General features: G+C 37.1%; 1 protein-coding gene across 3 annotated transcripts in view; it reads right to left on the bottom strand.

The window, feature by feature from the left end:
* Positions 1-1,909: 1,909 nt before the first annotated feature.
* Positions 1,910-19,494, bottom strand: part of LOC136026076 (uncharacterized) — a 134,696-nt gene continuing 117,111 nt past the window's right edge. For all 3 annotated transcript variants that reach the window (XM_065702269.1, XM_065702270.1, XM_065702271.1), the window contains 2 exons: positions 12,717-12,875; positions 1,910-3,193 (listed from right to left, as the gene is read on the bottom strand). In XM_065702269.1, the coding sequence (XP_065558341.1) occupies positions 1,982-3,193; positions 12,717-12,875 (1,371 nt within the window). In that variant the 3' untranslated portion in view covers positions 1,910-1,981. The remainder of the gene's footprint in view (positions 3,194-12,716; positions 12,876-19,494) is intronic.

The raw sequence follows: 19,494 nt of genomic DNA on the forward strand, positions 1-19,494 counted from the left end.
TCCGCAGATGAATAATTAAAGCGAAATTTGCATATTTATTTATTTGGCTAAATGGATTTCCCATAGTTTTGATCAAATGATTGTGAGAAAAAAGGAGGGGGAGGAGGCGAAGTTGTCCTCCAATTTTTTGGGTACTTAAAAAGGCAACTAGAACTTTTAGTTTTTTACGAACGTTTTCATTCGTAAAAGATATATGTAACTTACGAATTAGCTTACGTAACAAACTTCTATATTCGTACGTTTTCATTATGTATATGAGAGGGTTAACCCACTCGTCAATACATCGCTCTTTACACTAAAGCTTAAATTTCGTCCCCCGAATCACAAAGGTGTAGAATAAATAGTTTAAATTATTAAAAATGCTTTAGCGTAAAGACTGAGGTATTAGGAGGAGGTGAACCCCTTACATGCGTAATATTTTCTGTTCGTTTTAATTTTTAATGCTACTCCTTACTTTCAGTTGAAAAAGCTTTTGCATATTTATTTTTTCATTGTTTTTTTTTAAATAATGATAGAAAATGCTGCGCCCCCTTTATGGAAATCTTCTTCCCCCATGACAAATTCCTCCATGGAAAGTATCCCCCACATAACCCCCTCTTCTCAACCCCCCTCCCAACCAAAAAATCCCCCTGAAAACGTCTGTACATTCCCCAAAAACCATTACTATATGCAAACACTGGTCAAAATTTGTAACTTGCAGCCCCTCCCACGGGGACTGTTGGGGAGTATGTCGTCCCCAAAGACATAGTTATAGGGTTTTTCGACTATGCTGAATAAAATGGCTATCTCAGAATTTTGATCCGACGACTTTGGGAAAAAAATGAGCGTGGGAGGGGGCCTAGGTGCCCTCCGATTTTTGGTTACTTAAAAATGGCACTAGAACTTTTCATTTCCGTTCAAATGAGCCCTCTCGCAAAATTCTAGGACCACTGGGTCGATACGATCACCCCTGGAAAAAAAAACAAAAACAAATAAACACGCATCCGTGATTTGTTTTCTGGCCAAAAATACAAAATTCCACATTTTTGTAGATAGGAGCTTGGGACTTGTACAGTAGGTTTCTCTGATACGCTGAATCTGACGGTGTGATTTAGAATCGTTAAGATTCTATGACTTTTAGGGGGTGTTTCCCCCTATTTTCTAAAATAGGGCAAATATTCTCAGGCTCGTAGCTTCTGATGGGTAGGACTAAACTTGATGAGACTTATATATTTAAAATCAGCATTAAAATGCGATTCTTTTGATGTAACTATTGGTATCAAAATTCCGTTTTTTAGAGTTTTGGTTACTATTGAGCCGGGTCGCTCCTTACTACAGCTCGTTACCACGAACTGGTTGATATCGGCAATTATATAAAGATTCTAAATGTAGGAATGGGATATGATATTTGTAACTATATAGCATGGGATTTGAATTTGCATGATGGGGGAAAAGCCAGATATCACAGATATATACTCTGAGATTACACACGTAATGTGGGGATATAGATCTCTATGCAATGTTGTGTGGATTAGCCTTTAGTAATTAGTTTCGTACGAAGTACAGCGGGGACTTTTACTGCTAATGTAGTTTTATAAAAATTACTTAGAATTTTGTTGATTACACCGTAAAGCGAAAACGGTACTTGAGCATTTTCCAGAGCTCAATATAAGCAAATCCTAAGAAAAATGAGTTTGTTTTGCAATGAGATATTTAAAATTTAGTGCTCGAAGTTGAATACAGAACGGATTTTATGTTAAACAATCTTGAATTTTTAGTTCTAAAAAACCATCACTCCCACCATTTTCACTCTCAAACTCGCACCCACTCTCACAACCACCTTTATCAGTCAAATGCTGTTCCATCAAAAATAAAGGTAGAATAATAACTATCCAATAACTTGGCAGATTTTGTCTAGATAATATTAGGGTTTACTTTTGTATAATTTAATAAATTTTACGTATAAAATTAACAAACATAGCACAAAATCAAAACATAACGTTTAATAGAGACCGGAGGTAGTTTCAAACAATCTTGGATTTTTAGTTTTGAAGAACCCCTCCGTGCAAAACTCCGATTGCGAATGAACATGGTCTTTATTCAGGCCTTTTGGCTGAGCATTGCATTTTAGAAAGCCGAGGCGAGCCCTTGCACAGTGGTATTTGCTTCCCTCAAATCTTTTTAGTTGATAATTTGATTTGACATGGTCATTATTTTTCATCTCGGAAGATATTGGTATAGCTTGAACAAGCAAACTTTCAAAGCTCCTAGATCTCCTTCTGCTTTCTTCCCTCCTTCCCTTTTGCTCCAGCTCATAGTTAATTATTTGAGTCCTTCTTCGATGGCCTTTTGCTGGCTTATCATGTAAACCCGAATATTCGGTAAAATTGCTGTATCGGGATGAATCATCTTTTTGCAAATAAAAGTCGGGAATTTGCTTTAAAAAACTACTATAAACCTTTTTGACAGGCTTGCCAAAATCTTTACCATTATCACTGTCACTTTCTGAACGATCAAAATTAGAGCCATAATTTTGGCTTATTTTTCGGCCAAAGCTTGATTTGAACCTCGGCATATGGTTTTCAAGCGCTTGAAATCCATCGGTCTCACTTTCATCATAAGTTATGTTCAAATCGACATGATTAAATTCTTGGTTACGTTTTGGTGGTTTGGGAAATCTTGTCGGCACAATTTTTAATTCATCTGATTCTCTATCCGGACTTGCACGATCTTCAAACCGATTTTCGTCTTTTGTTTCTGAGCTATTTTCAGACTCATCAATTACAATGTCTGAGAGCTCTTGAAGAACCTCGTCAATCGTCGTATCATCATCTAAACGACTATGAATATTCGTAGGTATAATCAAGCTGGAATGGGTGGTTTCGTAAATATGGTCAGAATCAATTTTATTATATTTATTTTCAATATATATTTCATCTTCACCACGTATTGATTCAGTTATGTTTGTAGAGTTTTGGTCAAGTTTTTCAAAACCATCAGATAATGAACTCAATGAAACACTTGGAGAATCATGATTGGCTACTTGATTATTCGTCACTTTAATCACAATCGATCCAGAAGGCAAGTCGTAAGTGGGTGGCAGGCTGTCTTCAAGGTGGCTTCTAAGATGGGAATTTTCCGATTCGAGTTCACTGATTCTCTTGCGCAAACTTGACTCAAGAGTTGAGAAAATGCTCTTCTCATCTTCGAGTCTCTAAAAAAATTGGTTAGAATAAATAAAAAATGCAAAAATTTAAAAATAAAGGGTCAAAATTGGCAAAAAAAAGAATATTCAGGCCAAATTTTTTGAATTTTCATATGGGTTACTCGGACTTACCTCAAGAAATATCTCCCAATCCCTAATATCCACTTAACTGGATTAAGCTATGAATATTGATTATTTTACCCAAGCATTCATTTGCTTTCTCATCTTTCATACCAAGCTCAAGTCAAAGGAAAGAACACTAAACAGAAAAAGGAACATAGTTATTCAAAGGTACTGGCTTGTAAAATCTAAGGCTGAAGCTATTTACCTTTCGGTGGCCATTTTTCATTATTTTTTTTATATTTTGATGATGAGTAAATTGAACTGAGTCAAAATGCCCAAAATAGGTCATAAGAGGGTTCTAGAATCAACATATGAAAACTAGAAACATTTTGTGCTATATTACATGAAAGCAAATCTTCGGGGGAAGGCTCGAGTACCGGGATAGTTTCATGTGTCATAGAGATTAAATCAGCAAATGAAGGGCTATTTTCCAGATAACAGCATTACTGACTGTATCAAACATTTTTTAACAGTCCAGAAACATACTGAAGCAGTTTCATTCATATCGAATGCAAAATTGATATGCTCAATAACGCTGAACTTATGATTTTTCCTGAACTAAATTACGGTATGGAACTAAAAAAAAAAAAAAAAAAAAAAAAAAAAAAAAAAAAAAAAAAAAAAAAAAAAAAAAAAAAAAAAAAAAAAAAAAAAATATACAAACATAGGGGCAGTAATATGATTCATATCGAATGCATAATTAATACCAAATAAGACTACTCAAGCCAATGATTTTTCTAAAACGAAATTGCGGGAATAAAAAAAATGTTTATTTAATCGAAATTTCCATAGTCCGTTTTTATGTTTTTGAATAGTTCCTCAGTCTTTTCATGCAAAGTGGTTCTCATGCACTTTATTCCTCTTTTAACTCAACCTCTTTCAACTGAGCCGATTTAACTAAACCCTTGTTCAACCTAACCCCTCGTTCCATTTAACCTTGTTTAACTCAATCTCATTCAAATCCGGCCCCATGTAACTCAACCTTTGTTCAACTCAACTCGTGTGCAATTCAGTTGCACGCGGAAAAGGGGAGGGGTCAATCAAAATGGAGGTTGAGTTAAAGGGGAGTTGTATTGAATGGCACATAAAATGAGAGGGAGTTGAGTTGAACGAGGATTGAATTACAGGTACACGTAACAAGTGAATATAAAACCCAATTAATAGAAAAAATGTGTTTTTTCATATGAAATTTAAAAAGTAGCACTAAAATTTGAAGTCAGCAAAATCAAAATAAAGAGGAAGGGCGACCCACCCATTCAAATTCCTTGCGCGAAGCTTTTTTTTCTCTTTTTAATGGCAATTTCTGATAATAATGGTGCTAATTAAGTGAATTTTTTCGTAAGTAAAATTATCAACTAAAACACTTTGAAATTACCAGCTGGCCTTATTCATTAAATATAAAAAGGTTCCAATCAAAGGACAACTTAGAATTTAGCTTAAAGAAAAACAACAGCTAAGAGTTCATATGGCACTTGTGACGAGGCCGGAAGAGCCAAAAGCTTATATGGTATGAGCTCTAGCAAAATTCTAAAAATTAATAGATTGATTTAAAAGGAAAATCAGAGGCTTAATGCCGGTCGGGAATTAAAATAAGAGCTCTGAGTCACGAGGTCCTTCTAAATATCAAATTCATTTAGATCCGATCACCCACTCGTAAGTTAAAAATAGCTCAATTTTTCTAATTTTTCCTATCCCTTCAGCCCCCCAGATGGTCAAACCAGGGGAAACGACTTTATCAAGTCAATTTGTGCAGATCCCTGACACGCCTACCAATTTTCATCGTCCTAGCACGTCCAGAAGCACCAAACTCGCCAAAGAACTGAGCCCCACCCCATGACTCCCCCAAAGAGAGCGGATCCAGTCCGGTTACGTCAATCACGTATCTATGACATTTGATTATTCTACCCACCAAGTTTCATCATGATCTCTCCACTCTAACCGTTTTCCAAGATTCCCTCCTAACTCCCCCCATTGTCACCGGATCTAGTCGGGATTTAAAACAAGAACTCTGAGACATGATATCCTTCTAAATATAAAATTTCATTAAAATCCGGTCACCCATTCTTAAGTTAAAAATACCTCGATTTTTGTAATTTTTCCAAATTAACGCCCCCCAGCTCCCCCAAAGAGAACGTATCTGTTCCAATTATGTCAATCACGTATTAAGGCTTGTGCTTACTCTTCCCATCAAATTCCATCCCGATCTCTCCACTCTAAGCGTCTCCCAAGATTTCAGGTTTCCAAGATTTCTGTTTCCCCCCTACAACCCCCTATGTCCCCAGATCCGATTCGAGTAAAAAATGGATTATCTGAGAAATAAGATCCTTCTATATATCAGGTTTCATTAAGGTCCGATCACCCATTCGTAAGATAAAGATACCTCAATTTTATGTTTTCCAAAAATTCCCTTTTCCCCCTCCAACTCGCCCCAATGTTACCGGATCTGGTCGGGATTTATAATGAGAGCTCTAAAGCACAAGATCCTTCTAAACATTAAATTTCATTAAGATCTGATCACCCGTTCGTAAGTTACAAATACCTCTTTTTTCTTATTTTTCCAAATTACTCCCCCCACCCAGCTCCACCAAAGAGAGCGGATCCGGTCCGGTTATGTCAGTCACGTATCTTGGACTTATTTTTATTCTTCCCACCAAGTTTCATCCTCCCCCCCCCGCCAGTGACGCTGGATCCGGTCGAGATTTAAAATAAGAGATCTGAGTTACGAGTTCATTCTAAATATGAAATATCATTAAGACCCGATCGCTCCTTCGTAAGCTAAAAATACCTCGCTTTTTCTAATTTTTTAGATATACCCCCCCAATTCCCCCAAATAGAGTGGATAACTCCCCCAAATATCACCGGATCTGGTCGGGATTTGAAATAAGAGCGCTGAGACATGATATCCTTCTAAATATCAAATTTCATTAAGATCCGGTTACCCAATCTTAAGTTAAAAATACCTTAATTTTTTTTTTATTTTTCTAAATTAACACCCCCCAGCTCCCCCAAAGAGAACGGATCCGTTCCAATTATATTAATCACGTACTAAAGCTTGTGCTTACTCATCCCATCAAATTTCATCCCGATATCTCCACTCTAAGCGTTTTCTAAGATTTTAGGTCCCCCTACCAACTCCCCCCATTGTCATCGGATCCGGTCGGGATTTAAAATAAGAGCTCTGAGACATGATATCCTTCTAAATATCAAATTTCATTAAGATCCAATCACCCATTCTTAAGCTGAAAATAACTCAATTTTTGTAATTTTTCCAAATTAACACCCCCCCCCAGCTCCCCCAAAGAGAACGGATCCGTTCCAATTGTGTCAATCACGTACTAAAGCTTGTGCTTACTCTTCCCATTAAATTTCATCCCGATCTCTCCACTCTAAGCGTTCCCCAAGATTTCAGGTTTCCAAGATTTGTTTCCCCCCTCCACCCCCCTATGTACCCAGATCCGATTTGAATAGAAAATGGAGCATTTGAGACAAAAAAATTCTTCTATATATCAAGTTTCATTAAGATCCGATTACCCATTCGTAAGATATGGATACCTCAATGTATATGCTTTCCATGAATTCTGGTTTCCCCCTCCAACTCCCACCAATGTCACCGGATCTGGTCGGGATTTAAAATGAGAGCTCCTTCTAAATATCAAATTTCATTAAGATCTGATCACCCGTTCGTAAGTTACAAGTACCTCTTTTTTCTAATTTTTCCGAATTACTCCCCCCATCCGGCTCCACCAAAGAGAGCAAATCCAGTCCGGTTATGTCACACACGTATCTTGGACTTGTTTTTATTCTTCCCACCAAGTTTCATCCTTTTCCCCCACCACCCCCACCCCCCAGTGACGCTGGATCCGGTCGAGATTTGAAATAAGAGATCTGAGTTACGAGGTCCTTCTTAATATGAAATATCATTAATATCCGATCGTTCCTTCGTAAGTTAAAAATACCTCATTTTTTCTAATTTTTCAGAAATAATCCCCCTCCACAATTCCCCCAAATAGAGTTGATAACCCCCCCCCCCACTGTCACCGGATCAAGTCGGGATTTAAAATAAGAGCTCTGAGAACGATATCCTTATAAATATCAAATTACATTAAGATTTAATCACCCGTTCGTAAGTTAAAAATACCTCATATTTTCTAATTTTTCCGGATTAACCGTCCCCCACCCCACCCCACCCCCAGATGTTCGAATCGAGGAAACGAAAATTGCTAATTTAATCTGGTCTGGTTCCTGGTATGCCTGTCAAATTTCATCGTCCTAGCTTACCTGGAAGTGCCTAAACTAGCAAAACCAGGACAACCGGACAGATCGACAGGCCAACAGACTGACCGACAGAATTTGCGATTGCTATATGTCACTTGATAGATACTAAATGCCATAAAAAACAGAAACAACTGATTATGTTGCAAAGCCACCTCGGGCCAACATCATAGGGCAAATAATATCTTGGCTATGTTTACCTAGAGGGTGGCCACTCCTTGAACACCTTGTAAAAAGCATGTTTTTTTATTCCAGGCTTAGCGGCTCCATCATAACTGATGATTTGCTGCTAGTCCTGGTAATTACCTCATTTTCCACCACTGAGGTATTTTCTATACATTTTATTGAATGACTCAAGGAAAAGATTTTCTGGGATTACCTCTGCCGGCAAGCTAATCCATGTGACGACCGATCGTCTAGTGAAACTCGTTTTCAGATATTGTTGGCGGGGAGTACCCTGCTCAAGGTAGACCTGACGAGCTGTACTTCAGCAAGTTGATCACAAGGGCTTTGCTCTGTCAGGAACGACCCTCAATAGCTCCTCTGATGGAGGTTTATACGTGTACTTGTAGAAAACCGACATGGAATTCACGTCGAAGCGTTTCTGGATAAATTGTGGGATTTTATCTATCGTTTTGCCAGAGATTGCTGCACAAGCTCCTCGATTTTGGAATCTGTTGGAGTGGAGCGATGCGGCTTTTTGTTGCAACAGCGAAGAGGGGGCATGCATATTCTATGACAAATCTGATGCACGGAATGAATAGTGGCAGAATAGACTCATCAGGGAAGGGGAGGCTTTTGCATCTTAGGATAACTCCTAGCTTCTTGGAGCAAGAGGATCTAATTTTACTGATATATTTAGTCCATGAGAGATCCGAAGAGAAGTTAACTTCAAGCAAGTGTAGTGTATCAACTCGTGTTGTTGCCTTTCCTTTGAAGAAGAAATCAGGATGAGCCTTCATATTACGCACCTTAGAAATTAGGAGTTCTTTCGTTTTGATGCGTTGAAACTGAAACTAAGAAAAGAGTTGGCTCAAGAATACTTCCTTGGGATGCTACTGATAAGACTGGGTCTACTTTTTATATGAAGCCGTCGAGGAGTACCTGCAATGAACGTTGACGAAGAAAGTCAGCAATCACCTAAAATAGCCGACCATCAGCTTCATAGGCTTTCAGTTTACAAAGAAGTCCCTTGTGCCATACACAATAAAAGGCTTTTGCGATGTCAAATGGGAGAAGGTGAATATCATGCCCCGGAGAAAGGAGCTCAGTCCAATCTTCATACTGCGCAATCAGACAGTCAAATATAGATCTTTTTCTGTAAAAACCGTATTGTGTATCTGCCAACAACAGATGTGACTCGAGGTATTAGTAAAGGGTCTTAATTAATGACGCTTTCATAAACTTTACCTATGCAGGACATCAGGCTTATTGGACGATGCGATCCTACAATAGTAAGGTGGGATTCTGCCTTTGGAAGAGATTGGGCATCGTGCCAGGTCCTGAAGCCTTGGTGATAATCCAGCTGGATTAGCGTTCTGAGTACCTTACAAGCAGTTATGTTAACGCTTGTGATTTTCGTATCTGTAATTGGTGGAAAGGGAAGAGGGGAGACTCCGACGTCATGAAGTTGAGACACCTTTGAAAAGGTTTGTGCAAGAACCTCTGCCTTTTCCTGTCCTGACTGGATCATTGTCCCTTCAACATGAAGTGAGGGAATTGATGTTGTTTTAGATGACAGTATAGCTTCTTTGACGACCATCCACCACCGCTTTGCAGAGACACTTTACATTTTTTTACAAACTTGTGGTTGTAATCAGCTCTAGCTTGACGTGCAGCATTAACAGACACGTTCTGAGCGCTAATAAAAGGAATCCAGTCCTCGTCTGACTAGCCAAATGCCATTTCTTGTGAGCCTTCTTTCTGACCCTTGTCACCTTTCTACACCCCGCTTAGAACCAAGGCTTATCTTGAGATGAGACTTTTGTTGTTTTTGATGAGACGAATGGTTCAATAGCCTCTATAATAATTTTTTCGTAAAGTGCCACTACTTTATGTGGGGCTTCTTTTGAAAATTCGCTCCACGGCTTTGCCAATAAGAAGTTCCGCAGACCATCCCAGTCTGTGAGGTGATACTGCGCGATGGTGCTATACAGCGGTGATACGCGGTACTGCGCGGTGATGCTATACAGGTGGAGGTATTTTGAGTTTCCACGAGCTATAACTACCACATGGTCGCTGGCAAAAGGGTAACTTTCGACACTAGGGGAATCCGAATAATCGGTTAAGAAGAGATCAAGCCAGGATGATCCACGAGGACCAAAATAATTATCGAATTCCACAAGCTGTTCTTGGCCATAAGGAAGACTCAGATCTAGCAGCACTACACCTCCCACATTGGTCGCACGACTTTTCAGCCCATGATGAATGCTAAAGTTCCCTTAGATTATTACACCTGATTTAGCGAACTTCTGCTTCACATATTCCGTGTAATACTCCAGATGTTTGGTAGTTTTCACCTTTGGTGGTTTACAGACAGTACCAATAACAACACATTTGTTTGGTAGGTTAACTTTCACTCAAAGAGCCTCCTTATCGCTAGGAATGGAAAGTGACGAAAATGGGATGTTACTTTAAAGATACATAGCAGCACCACCTTCACCAAATCGAGCTTTTCTGGTTTTTGCGATCCAGCTATGGCAGAGTGTAACCAGGAATGTTGATCTCACTATCAATGACGCCAGACGTCAGGTTGGCTTCAGATACACACATGACAGAAGAGGAGACCCCATTCATCGTATGCTGAAGATGGTCCAACTTCTATCAGATACCACGTACATTGCAGTGGGTAAAAGTAAACATATCAGTAAGGATTGTCTTGGGGTGCGCATTTGGTCATCTACAGGAAGGAAGTCCGATCATAGGATGTATTTTCGGTTTGAAAACTGGGTATACAACGGTTGAATGGGTGGCTGGCCCAAACAGTGGACAAAAGAACTCCTAGGATAAGACTTTGCCCCATCAGATAAGGAGCGGCCATAAGACATCATACTTAAGCTCTAAAAGGGTGGTGGTTACCCCAATAGGGGCAGGAGTTGGCACCTTGCGGTACCTACCACTCTCAAGCTCTATAGGCAGGAACACCAACCCTTGAGTGGTTTGCCAGAGCAAACCACCGCCTACCCAATGCCTGCAGATTATTTTACAGAAATGATGAAAGATACTTTGACATAACAATCTTAGCAGTTCCTAGCTTAGTAAGTCATTACTAGAAAAAGTAGGAATGCCTTATTTATGGAATAATGGTCTTTGTTCTAGCGATACACCAACATATTTAGATAGCCAGGTACGATTTATATTAGAGAATCAGGAAATTCAGCATTGACAGGGACTGGTTTTAGATTCTACAACTCTACAACATTATAATCAGGCAAAACCCAGTTTTAGAGAGGAGGTTTATTCTAAATTTAATTTACCGGCTATGATTCTACGTCGTTGGATTCAGCTTAGAGTGAATTGCCTTCCAATCCAGAACAGGCAAAAAACGTTTGACAAAAAAAAAAGATAGTTGATCCTGATAGGCGGTATGTTTGTCCCCTTTATAAAGATGAGGATGAAGACTTGGATCATTTTCTCCAGAAATGCCCAGTCCTCTTGGATTTACGGGAAATTTATTTGCACGGGATTATTCTGATGCTTCTGGGTATTCTGCAAAATAGTAACCCAACCACAATATTTCGAGTGGAAGTATATATAGATAAATCCTTAATAAGAAGAAAAAGTTTTATATGATAAATTTCTTTTGTGATTCATACCGTTGTTTAATTTCCTTGCTTATTTGCTATTTATTTATATTTTTGTGTGTATATGGCCCATGGCCTTTTGAAATACACTTATCTATCTATCTATCTTAGCAGTTGCATATTTAATTTATTAGTTTTCGTGGTATCCTCGGGTCTCCTATATCCCCTCTCCCTGAAGTAAGTTGACATGAATCAATGGCACTGGTTCAATAAAATAAACAAGAAATTGATTAGAGTTTGTAAGGAGGTTATTTTGAGTGTAGGCATAGTAGTACTCTACCAACTCTACTACATAGTAACTCCACTATATTATTAATATTTCTATAAAAAGCGTTTTGACATCACGATTTACTTTTCTGTGATGAAAATACCAGGGTAATTGAAGACTTTATATAAAATAGGTACCCGAGGTGAGTACAGTTCCAAACCATATCTGTTGTTTGTCTGTAATGCGCTTAATCAATATAAGGATAATCGTCTATTGGGACAATATATATATATCGGCTATCGGAACAATGTGTTGGCTTCAAATGAAGATAGATTTCAGTCTAATAGAATTCAAGAAATATTTAGGATCGTAAACTCAAAATTTTACTATTTCTATATAAACATAAATAGTATTTAATAATATTTACTAATAATAATATTTTAATAATAATATTTTAAATAATAATTAATAATTATAATTAATTAATAAGTAAATATTAATAATTGATAATAATTGATAATTGATGATAATAATTGAAATATTAATAATTAATAAATATTAATAATGCTAATAATTAACATATAATTAATAATTAAATTACAATTTTAATATAATATATATAATAATTTTCATAATAATAATATTTAATAGTATTTAAGTAAATATAAATGTAAACAGTATTGCGACCTAAGCTTTTACAGCCTCAAAGTGGACGTTCTTAGCGATTCACCTACTAGAAACCATTATCCAAAAATTGATGACTGGTGATCAAAAAGGATTAGAAAACAATGCAGGTGAATATAGGCCTTTATTTTCGTTCGAAGACACCCCCATTTGAGGGGAAGTTTTCTTTACATATTACACATCTAAATATCAGGTAGACCCCACACAAGAAATGGTGAATTACCAGTAATTCAATCCGCTGTATTATATCATATCAGTAATTTACTTCGTCTATCATGGATTCGGCTCATTAACCATATTCCTGAAGGTTTTGAATGGCTTAGATTCTTTGCCATCCGCAAAAATTTAAGCAAGCGGATCACTTGAAATATTTTTCTAATGCTATATTTATTATTCTAATAAATTAAAAAAAAAAGTGTAAAAGGAGAGGTATACTATTTACCGCAAGTCTGCTTCTTAGATCTTCAAAATCTTTCTTTAAAGCTGAATTAGTTCCTAAGACTAAGCCTAGTCTCTCAGCCATAGCGTCGACGTCAATAACGGCATCACGCCATAGAGCTACTTCTTTTCGAAGAAGTATTTCAGTTTCATCGTCATCACACTAGAAAGATCTCAAACTTAAACACATTGCAAAATAAAATTAAAAGACGTGTAAAATATAAACAAATATAAAATATGTGCACAAAAAATACGTTTGAAGAAATCAAATTAAATGCGAGCAAAAATCAAACGCAATAATAGCAAAATACACTAAAAATAACACAAATATGAAATAAAAAAAACTATAAATATAAAAAATAATAAAAGCGAAAGTGAGAATAAAAGTAAACCAAACATAGTTAAACAAAATTACAATTTAGATGTTAAAATAAAATAAACAATGAAACCGATGTCATATTCCGAAGTCTCAGAGTGATATCTTTTTTTCTTTTTTTGAATAAGATTTTTTATCACAAATTTTCGAAGAAGCTTTTACACTTTCATTAAACAATTTTAAGTACTATCCCAGGGTCCCAGATTTCTAAAACTCTTACAGGCGAAAAAATTTTTATCAAGCGATATAAAACCAAGGCCGCTAACGTGGCAGGCGAGCAATCTACCACCGAGTAGTCAATAGCTATTAGCTTTCAATACAGTACTACTGCTACTATTCTAACAACTCACTGCAGCAGCAATTGCCTCAGGCCAACACAGCTGCGCATGTTCCCCTCCGTACTAATCTATTCAAAGCTTCCCTATTGACACCTTCCCAAGAGTTTCCAATTTCCTTTAAATCATTTCTTACGACCTAGTTCGACCCCATTCGGTAGCAACCTGCAGATGGATTGCCGAAAAAGAAGATCTTTGGCAATCTACACAATGCATCCTAGCTATCACAGTCCCTCCCTCATAATAGCCCTAAATAACCGGATAGAGCTAAATTTTTTGCAAGGTTTGCTGTTTGAAATACGTTCAGTCTAACAGGGACCCAAAATAATCCATAATCCATAGACATATAAACAATGGGAAGTTCATAACTTGTAGCCATTCCCCCAGGACTGTGGGGGATTAAGCGTCCTCAAAGACAAAGTTATTAGATTTTTTGACAATGCTGAACAAACTGCCTATCTCAAAATTTTGATCCGGTGACTTTCGGAAAAAATTATCTTGGGAGGGGGCCTAGTTGCCCTCCAATATTTGTGGTCACTTAAAAAGGGCACTAGAATTTTTAATTTCCACTCGAATGAGCCCTCTCGCAATATTCTAGGACTATTCGGTCGGTACGACCACCCTTAAGAAATAGAAACAAAAAACACACACACAAAAACAAATAAGCACGCATCTGTGATCCTTGAAACCTCTACAGTAGGGTTCTCTGATACTTTGAGTCTGATGGTGTGATTTTCATTAAGATTCTATGAGTTTTCTCAGGTGATACAACTTTTGATAGGTAAGGCTAAACTTGATGCAATGTCTACATTTAAAGTCAGCATAAAAATTCAATTCTTTGATGTATCTATTGGTATCAAAATTCAGGTTCTTAGAGTTTCGGTTACTATCGAACCGGGTCACTCCTTACTTACAGTTCGTTATCATGAGCTATTTGATACTACGCACAAACAGTGTGGGCAAATTACGTAATTTACAGCCCTTGCTGGTATATGAGGGGCGTTGCCCCCTCCTAAACACCTCGTTCTTCTCGTTAAATTGTTACTTAATGTTCAATGTACTTATACTAATGTTACTTAATGTAACTATACTTAATCCTGTTAATGCAACGTGTAAGCAATATGGTCAAATTTCACAACTTACAGCCCTTTCTGCTATATGAAGGTGCTTGCCTCTTCCTAAACACCTTGGCCTCCATGCCAAATTATTGTTTGGAGCTTAAAAATTCTTCTTAATGGTCTAATTAAGTGACCTTTGTATTTTAGGAGTCGTTATTAATGAGTTGGGATAAAATCCAAGGATTAGCGTAATAAGGATGATTTTGAGCAGCAGAAATTATTCCGTGTATGAAGGATTGACCTCTCCTCAATACCATGCTCTTTACGCTATAGCTGCATTCAAGAGGGGGGGGGGGCGGGGGAGCCCTTTATATACGGAATAATTTCTGTTCGGTTTGAGTTTTAATGTTACTTCTTACTTTCAGTTAAAAAATCTTGTTTTATTTATTTAATTTCTGATCGTTTTTCAAATAGCACGGGTAAATCTGCCTCAACTTCAAGAAATATACCCCCCCCCCTCACGAGGAATTCCTCCCGGGGAATTTCATCCAACTTATAGTGCAACCCCCTCCGTCAAATTCCTCCAAGACAGTTCCCTCCTCGCTGACCCCCCCCCCCACGTAAAATGTCTTGCAGACGATTCAGCATGAAAAATTCTTCTTATCAAACTCTCATTTGTAAAGAGACTTTAATTTCTAACCGATTTCTCAATCATTCTGGATATACCCCCTTCCGTTGAAACACACGGACACGCGGAAAATAACCTTCGAATAATTCTCGCGGAACATCTCTACGTGCATACTTGATTTGGGAAAGAGAATATAAGACAGTTAAAAAGAATTTCGCATAGGAATTATGTAAAATTCAACCAGTGAAAAATTTCCCTAGAAAATTCACCCCAGAAAGTTCCCTCCCAAAAGAATATACTCCCTATGGAAATCCGGCCCAAGCACAGAACCCCCACTCCATCACCGAAAAATGTCTGTATAGATCCCAATAACAGATACTATACGTAAACAACACGGAAATTCCATAACTTAAAGGCCTCTCATTTTACCCCTAGAGACTGAATTGTTTGAACTTTCAACTATACTGAACAAAATGAATATCTCAAAATTTTTATCAGATAACTTTGGGGAAAAATATGGAGAGGTCAGTAGCCCACTAATCTTTTGGTCACTTAAAAGGGCACTAGAACTTTCAATTTCTGTTGAAATACACCCTCTCCTGATATCCTAGGATCGTTAGTTCGATTCAATCACCCCGAAAAAGAAATAATTAACAATCATCCATGAAATGCCTTCTGGCAAAAATAGTAAAATTCCACAGTTTTGTATCTAGGAGCTTGAACCTTTTACGGTAAAGTTTTCTAGTACGCTGAATCTGATGATGTAATTTTCATTAACATTCCTTGAACTTTAGGGGGTATTTCTTCCCTATTTCAAAAATCAGGCGAATTTTCTCAGGCTCTTAACTTTTGATGTGTAACACTAAATTTGGTAAATTTATATATTTTGAATCAGCATCATAAGCCGATTCTCTTGATATATCTATTAATATCGATATTTTGTTTTTAGAGTTTCGGTTACTATTGAGCCGATTCATTCCTTACTTACAGTTCGTTACCACAAACTGTTTGGTTTTTTAAATGTTACTGGGGAATCCGGCGCCCCCTTCATGGAAAATTTCCTTCCCTCATGAAAAATTCCTCCATGGACTAATCCTCCCACGTAATCTTCTCCCCCTAACCCTCCCTACCAGAAAAAATCTCCCTGAACACGACTGTATACTTCCCAATAATCAATACCATCTGTAAAAATGGGCAAAACTTGCAGCAATTCCTCCGGGGACTGCGGGGGATTAAGTCATCCTCAAAGACATAGTTATCAAATTTTTCAACTATGCTGAACAAAATGGTTATCTCAAAATTTTGATCGGGCGACTTTGAGAAAAATGAGCGTGGGTGGGGATCTAGTTGCCCTCCATTTTTTTGGTCACTTAAAAAGGGCACTAGAACTTTTAATTTCCGTTATAATGAGCCCTCTCGTGACATTCTAGGACCACTGGGTCGATATGTTCACTCCCGAGAAGAAAAAGAACAAACAAATAAACAGGCATCCGTGATCTTTCTTCTGTAAAGAAGACAGAGTTCCACATTTTTCCAGATAGGAGCTTGAAACCTCTACAGTCTGGCTCTCTGATACGCCAAATCTGTTCGTATGATTTTCATCAAGATTCTGTGACCTTTAGGGGGTGTTTCATCCTTTCTTCAAAAATAAGCCAAATTTTCGCAGGCAGTAACTTTTGATGGGCAAACTATACATGATGAAACTTATATATTTGAAATCAGCAAAAAAATCTGATACTTTTTATGTATCCATTGGTATCAAAATTCCGCTTTTTAGAGTTCCGGCTGCTATTGAGCCGGATCGTTCCTTACTTATAGTTCGTTACAACGAACTGTTTGGCACTATTCAAATAAGTGAAGATAACTTCCCGTTACCCAATCAGTCATTTTTTCACCTTCATTTGTTCCTAGTCTAGGTGATACAGTCTTGTGGAAATTATTTTTCAAACCTATTATTGCACCCTGAACTCTGAAAACAACCAAAAATGATTCATTTTTCTAACATTTTAATCGCTCAGGTCATCAAGATAATTTTAATCTCGGAAATTTTTACCTTCCCACTTGATTAGATGATCAAACATTGCCTTTGCTTTGTTGGTTAGGATAAAGTCTATCACAATGATCCACATACATGGAGATGGAACGCAACCCTGCTTAATATCTGATCCTATACGAAACCAGCTACTAACCTCCTTTCCTACCTTAACCGTAGCAATGTCATTCTCGTACATAGAACCAATCACTCAAACGGATTTATCTGATATATCGCACGAGGATAGGACATTCACTGGAGCTCTTCTATTGGCTGAATCAAAAGCTTGTTTATAATATATAAAACAGAGGATTAGGTTCTGACAACTCAGACACTTCTTAATTATTAATCTTAGGCTAAAAATCCAGCCAAAGCAACCTCTCTCCTTCCTAAAACTACACTATTCTCCGCTCAAAAATTTATCTACAGCATCTCAAAGTCTAAAAAGTATCATCATACTAAGTGATCTGTCTTCAATAGAAACCAGTATAATGCCTCTATGTTTGCCACACTTGCTATCATCACCTTTTTTTTATAATTAAACTTTCCTAAGATCACTGGGTACTTCCCTTTTTTCAAAAATCATGCTCATAATCCTTAGTAATTTATCTCCTGCTTCACAACCGCTATATTTCAAGAACTCATTTGCCACACTCTCAGCAACTGAGGCCTTATTATTTTTTAATCATTTTACTTCTGTCTCTAACTCTTCCTCATAAAATAAATCTTCCTTCACTTCCAAATTGTCACAAACTTTTACATTTTTTTCATATAATTTCCTGTAACTTATTCATGATTTAATAACTTTAAACATCATAGAGTTACAGTGTAACTTTATCATGCAATTAGTAAATAAACTTTAATAAATAACTTTAATAAAACTTATTAGTTTATTAGTTCACTTTGTCAGTGAACTCTCTCTGAAAATAATCTAGTGAATAATCCGGAAGTTCATTATTTTATGAATGACCCGAGAAGTTATTTACTTTTTTGTGCATAAACATCCTAGTTTCAATTATGTTATTTCTGTAATTCTACTGATGACGATCACTGGTAATCGAAATATCCGGACTTTTGTACCTGTATTTTTCACTGTCTAATTATACCGATTTTTCCCCATTTGAAAATTCATGTGTTTTTGGATTAATATATTCTCAAAATGTCCTGCCCATCTATCTTTACCAATTTCCTTATCACTAATTGTTTCTGTTCCTACCTTTAACTGAGACAAGTACAGATTGACTGCTCCCTCTTAATTTTCTTAAAATGTAAATAATGATTATACAATATTTTACCACTATGCCATCTGGCTGCATTTTCCAGAACTCCGGCGATTTTACCCGTGGCCTGCAGTTCAAACTTCCTTAATTCATATTTTAATGCTTTATTTATATTAGACATTTGCATAACTTAGACACTCTGGCAACTATAGATTAGACACACTAAAACACGATTTGGGAGGGCTAAAAAGCGGAAATAGCTTTTTCAGAAATTATAAATTTCTCAAATTTCATTTACCTGTTTGTATTATCCTATAGTTCAGTAAATCTTCATCCCTGCTTTATTCCTTTTAAATTAATTCATTTCAAATGCATAAGAAAAAAAAATATCAATCAACTTATTGACTCACTATTCGTTCCTAGCACTACCAGTGTAATTATCTTGTGCCACCTGGGCACGTGGCACAGCCCCACCAGTGCCACTACTGATGGTGCTAGGGTATGGTATCATGGCCCATGGTCTTTCATGGACTATTTTGCCACCAATTCGTAATCTAGCGGGCTACCTGGGTCAGTCCTGAGGCCGCTAGGGTAAGTTCTCTGACACCAAGGCTGGTAACGCTATCTGCCCACGGTATCAAGCAAAACCTTCTACATTTAAAATCTTAATTTCCCCCAGGAAACACATCTCCAGTTATACAGGACCCTTTCCATGTACTATAACTCTAGTCAATCAAATAACCTATCATAAAATCTAGGCTAGTCAAAAAGAAGTCAAAAGTAGAAAAATAATCTTTCAAATTAGAATCACAGAACGAACTGAGAACAAAATTAAATAAGGGCACTTCGCGGCCTACCTATCAGTCGGAGATTCATGTACGTCCAGCCAAATTCTTTCAAGACGTCTCGTAAAAGGCTAACTAAGAGAGGATATTAATAGGACAAAAAGATATTTAACGAAAGCTAATACCAGGGATGAAATAATGAAGTACAAGAAAAACAAAATTAAGTTTATTAATGGGCATTTATCTGATAAACAGGGGCAATGGTCCCAACACTCACCAATTTAGGACATTGATTAAAAATAATTTTCTTTGAAAACACAACGATTGACGCAGAAAATCTTTTATTGA

This window comes from Artemia franciscana, chromosome 4 (genome assembly GCF_032884065.1).
Source record: "Artemia franciscana chromosome 4, ASM3288406v1, whole genome shotgun sequence".
In the NCBI taxonomy this organism is placed as follows: domain Eukaryota; kingdom Metazoa; phylum Arthropoda; class Branchiopoda; order Anostraca; family Artemiidae; genus Artemia; species Artemia franciscana.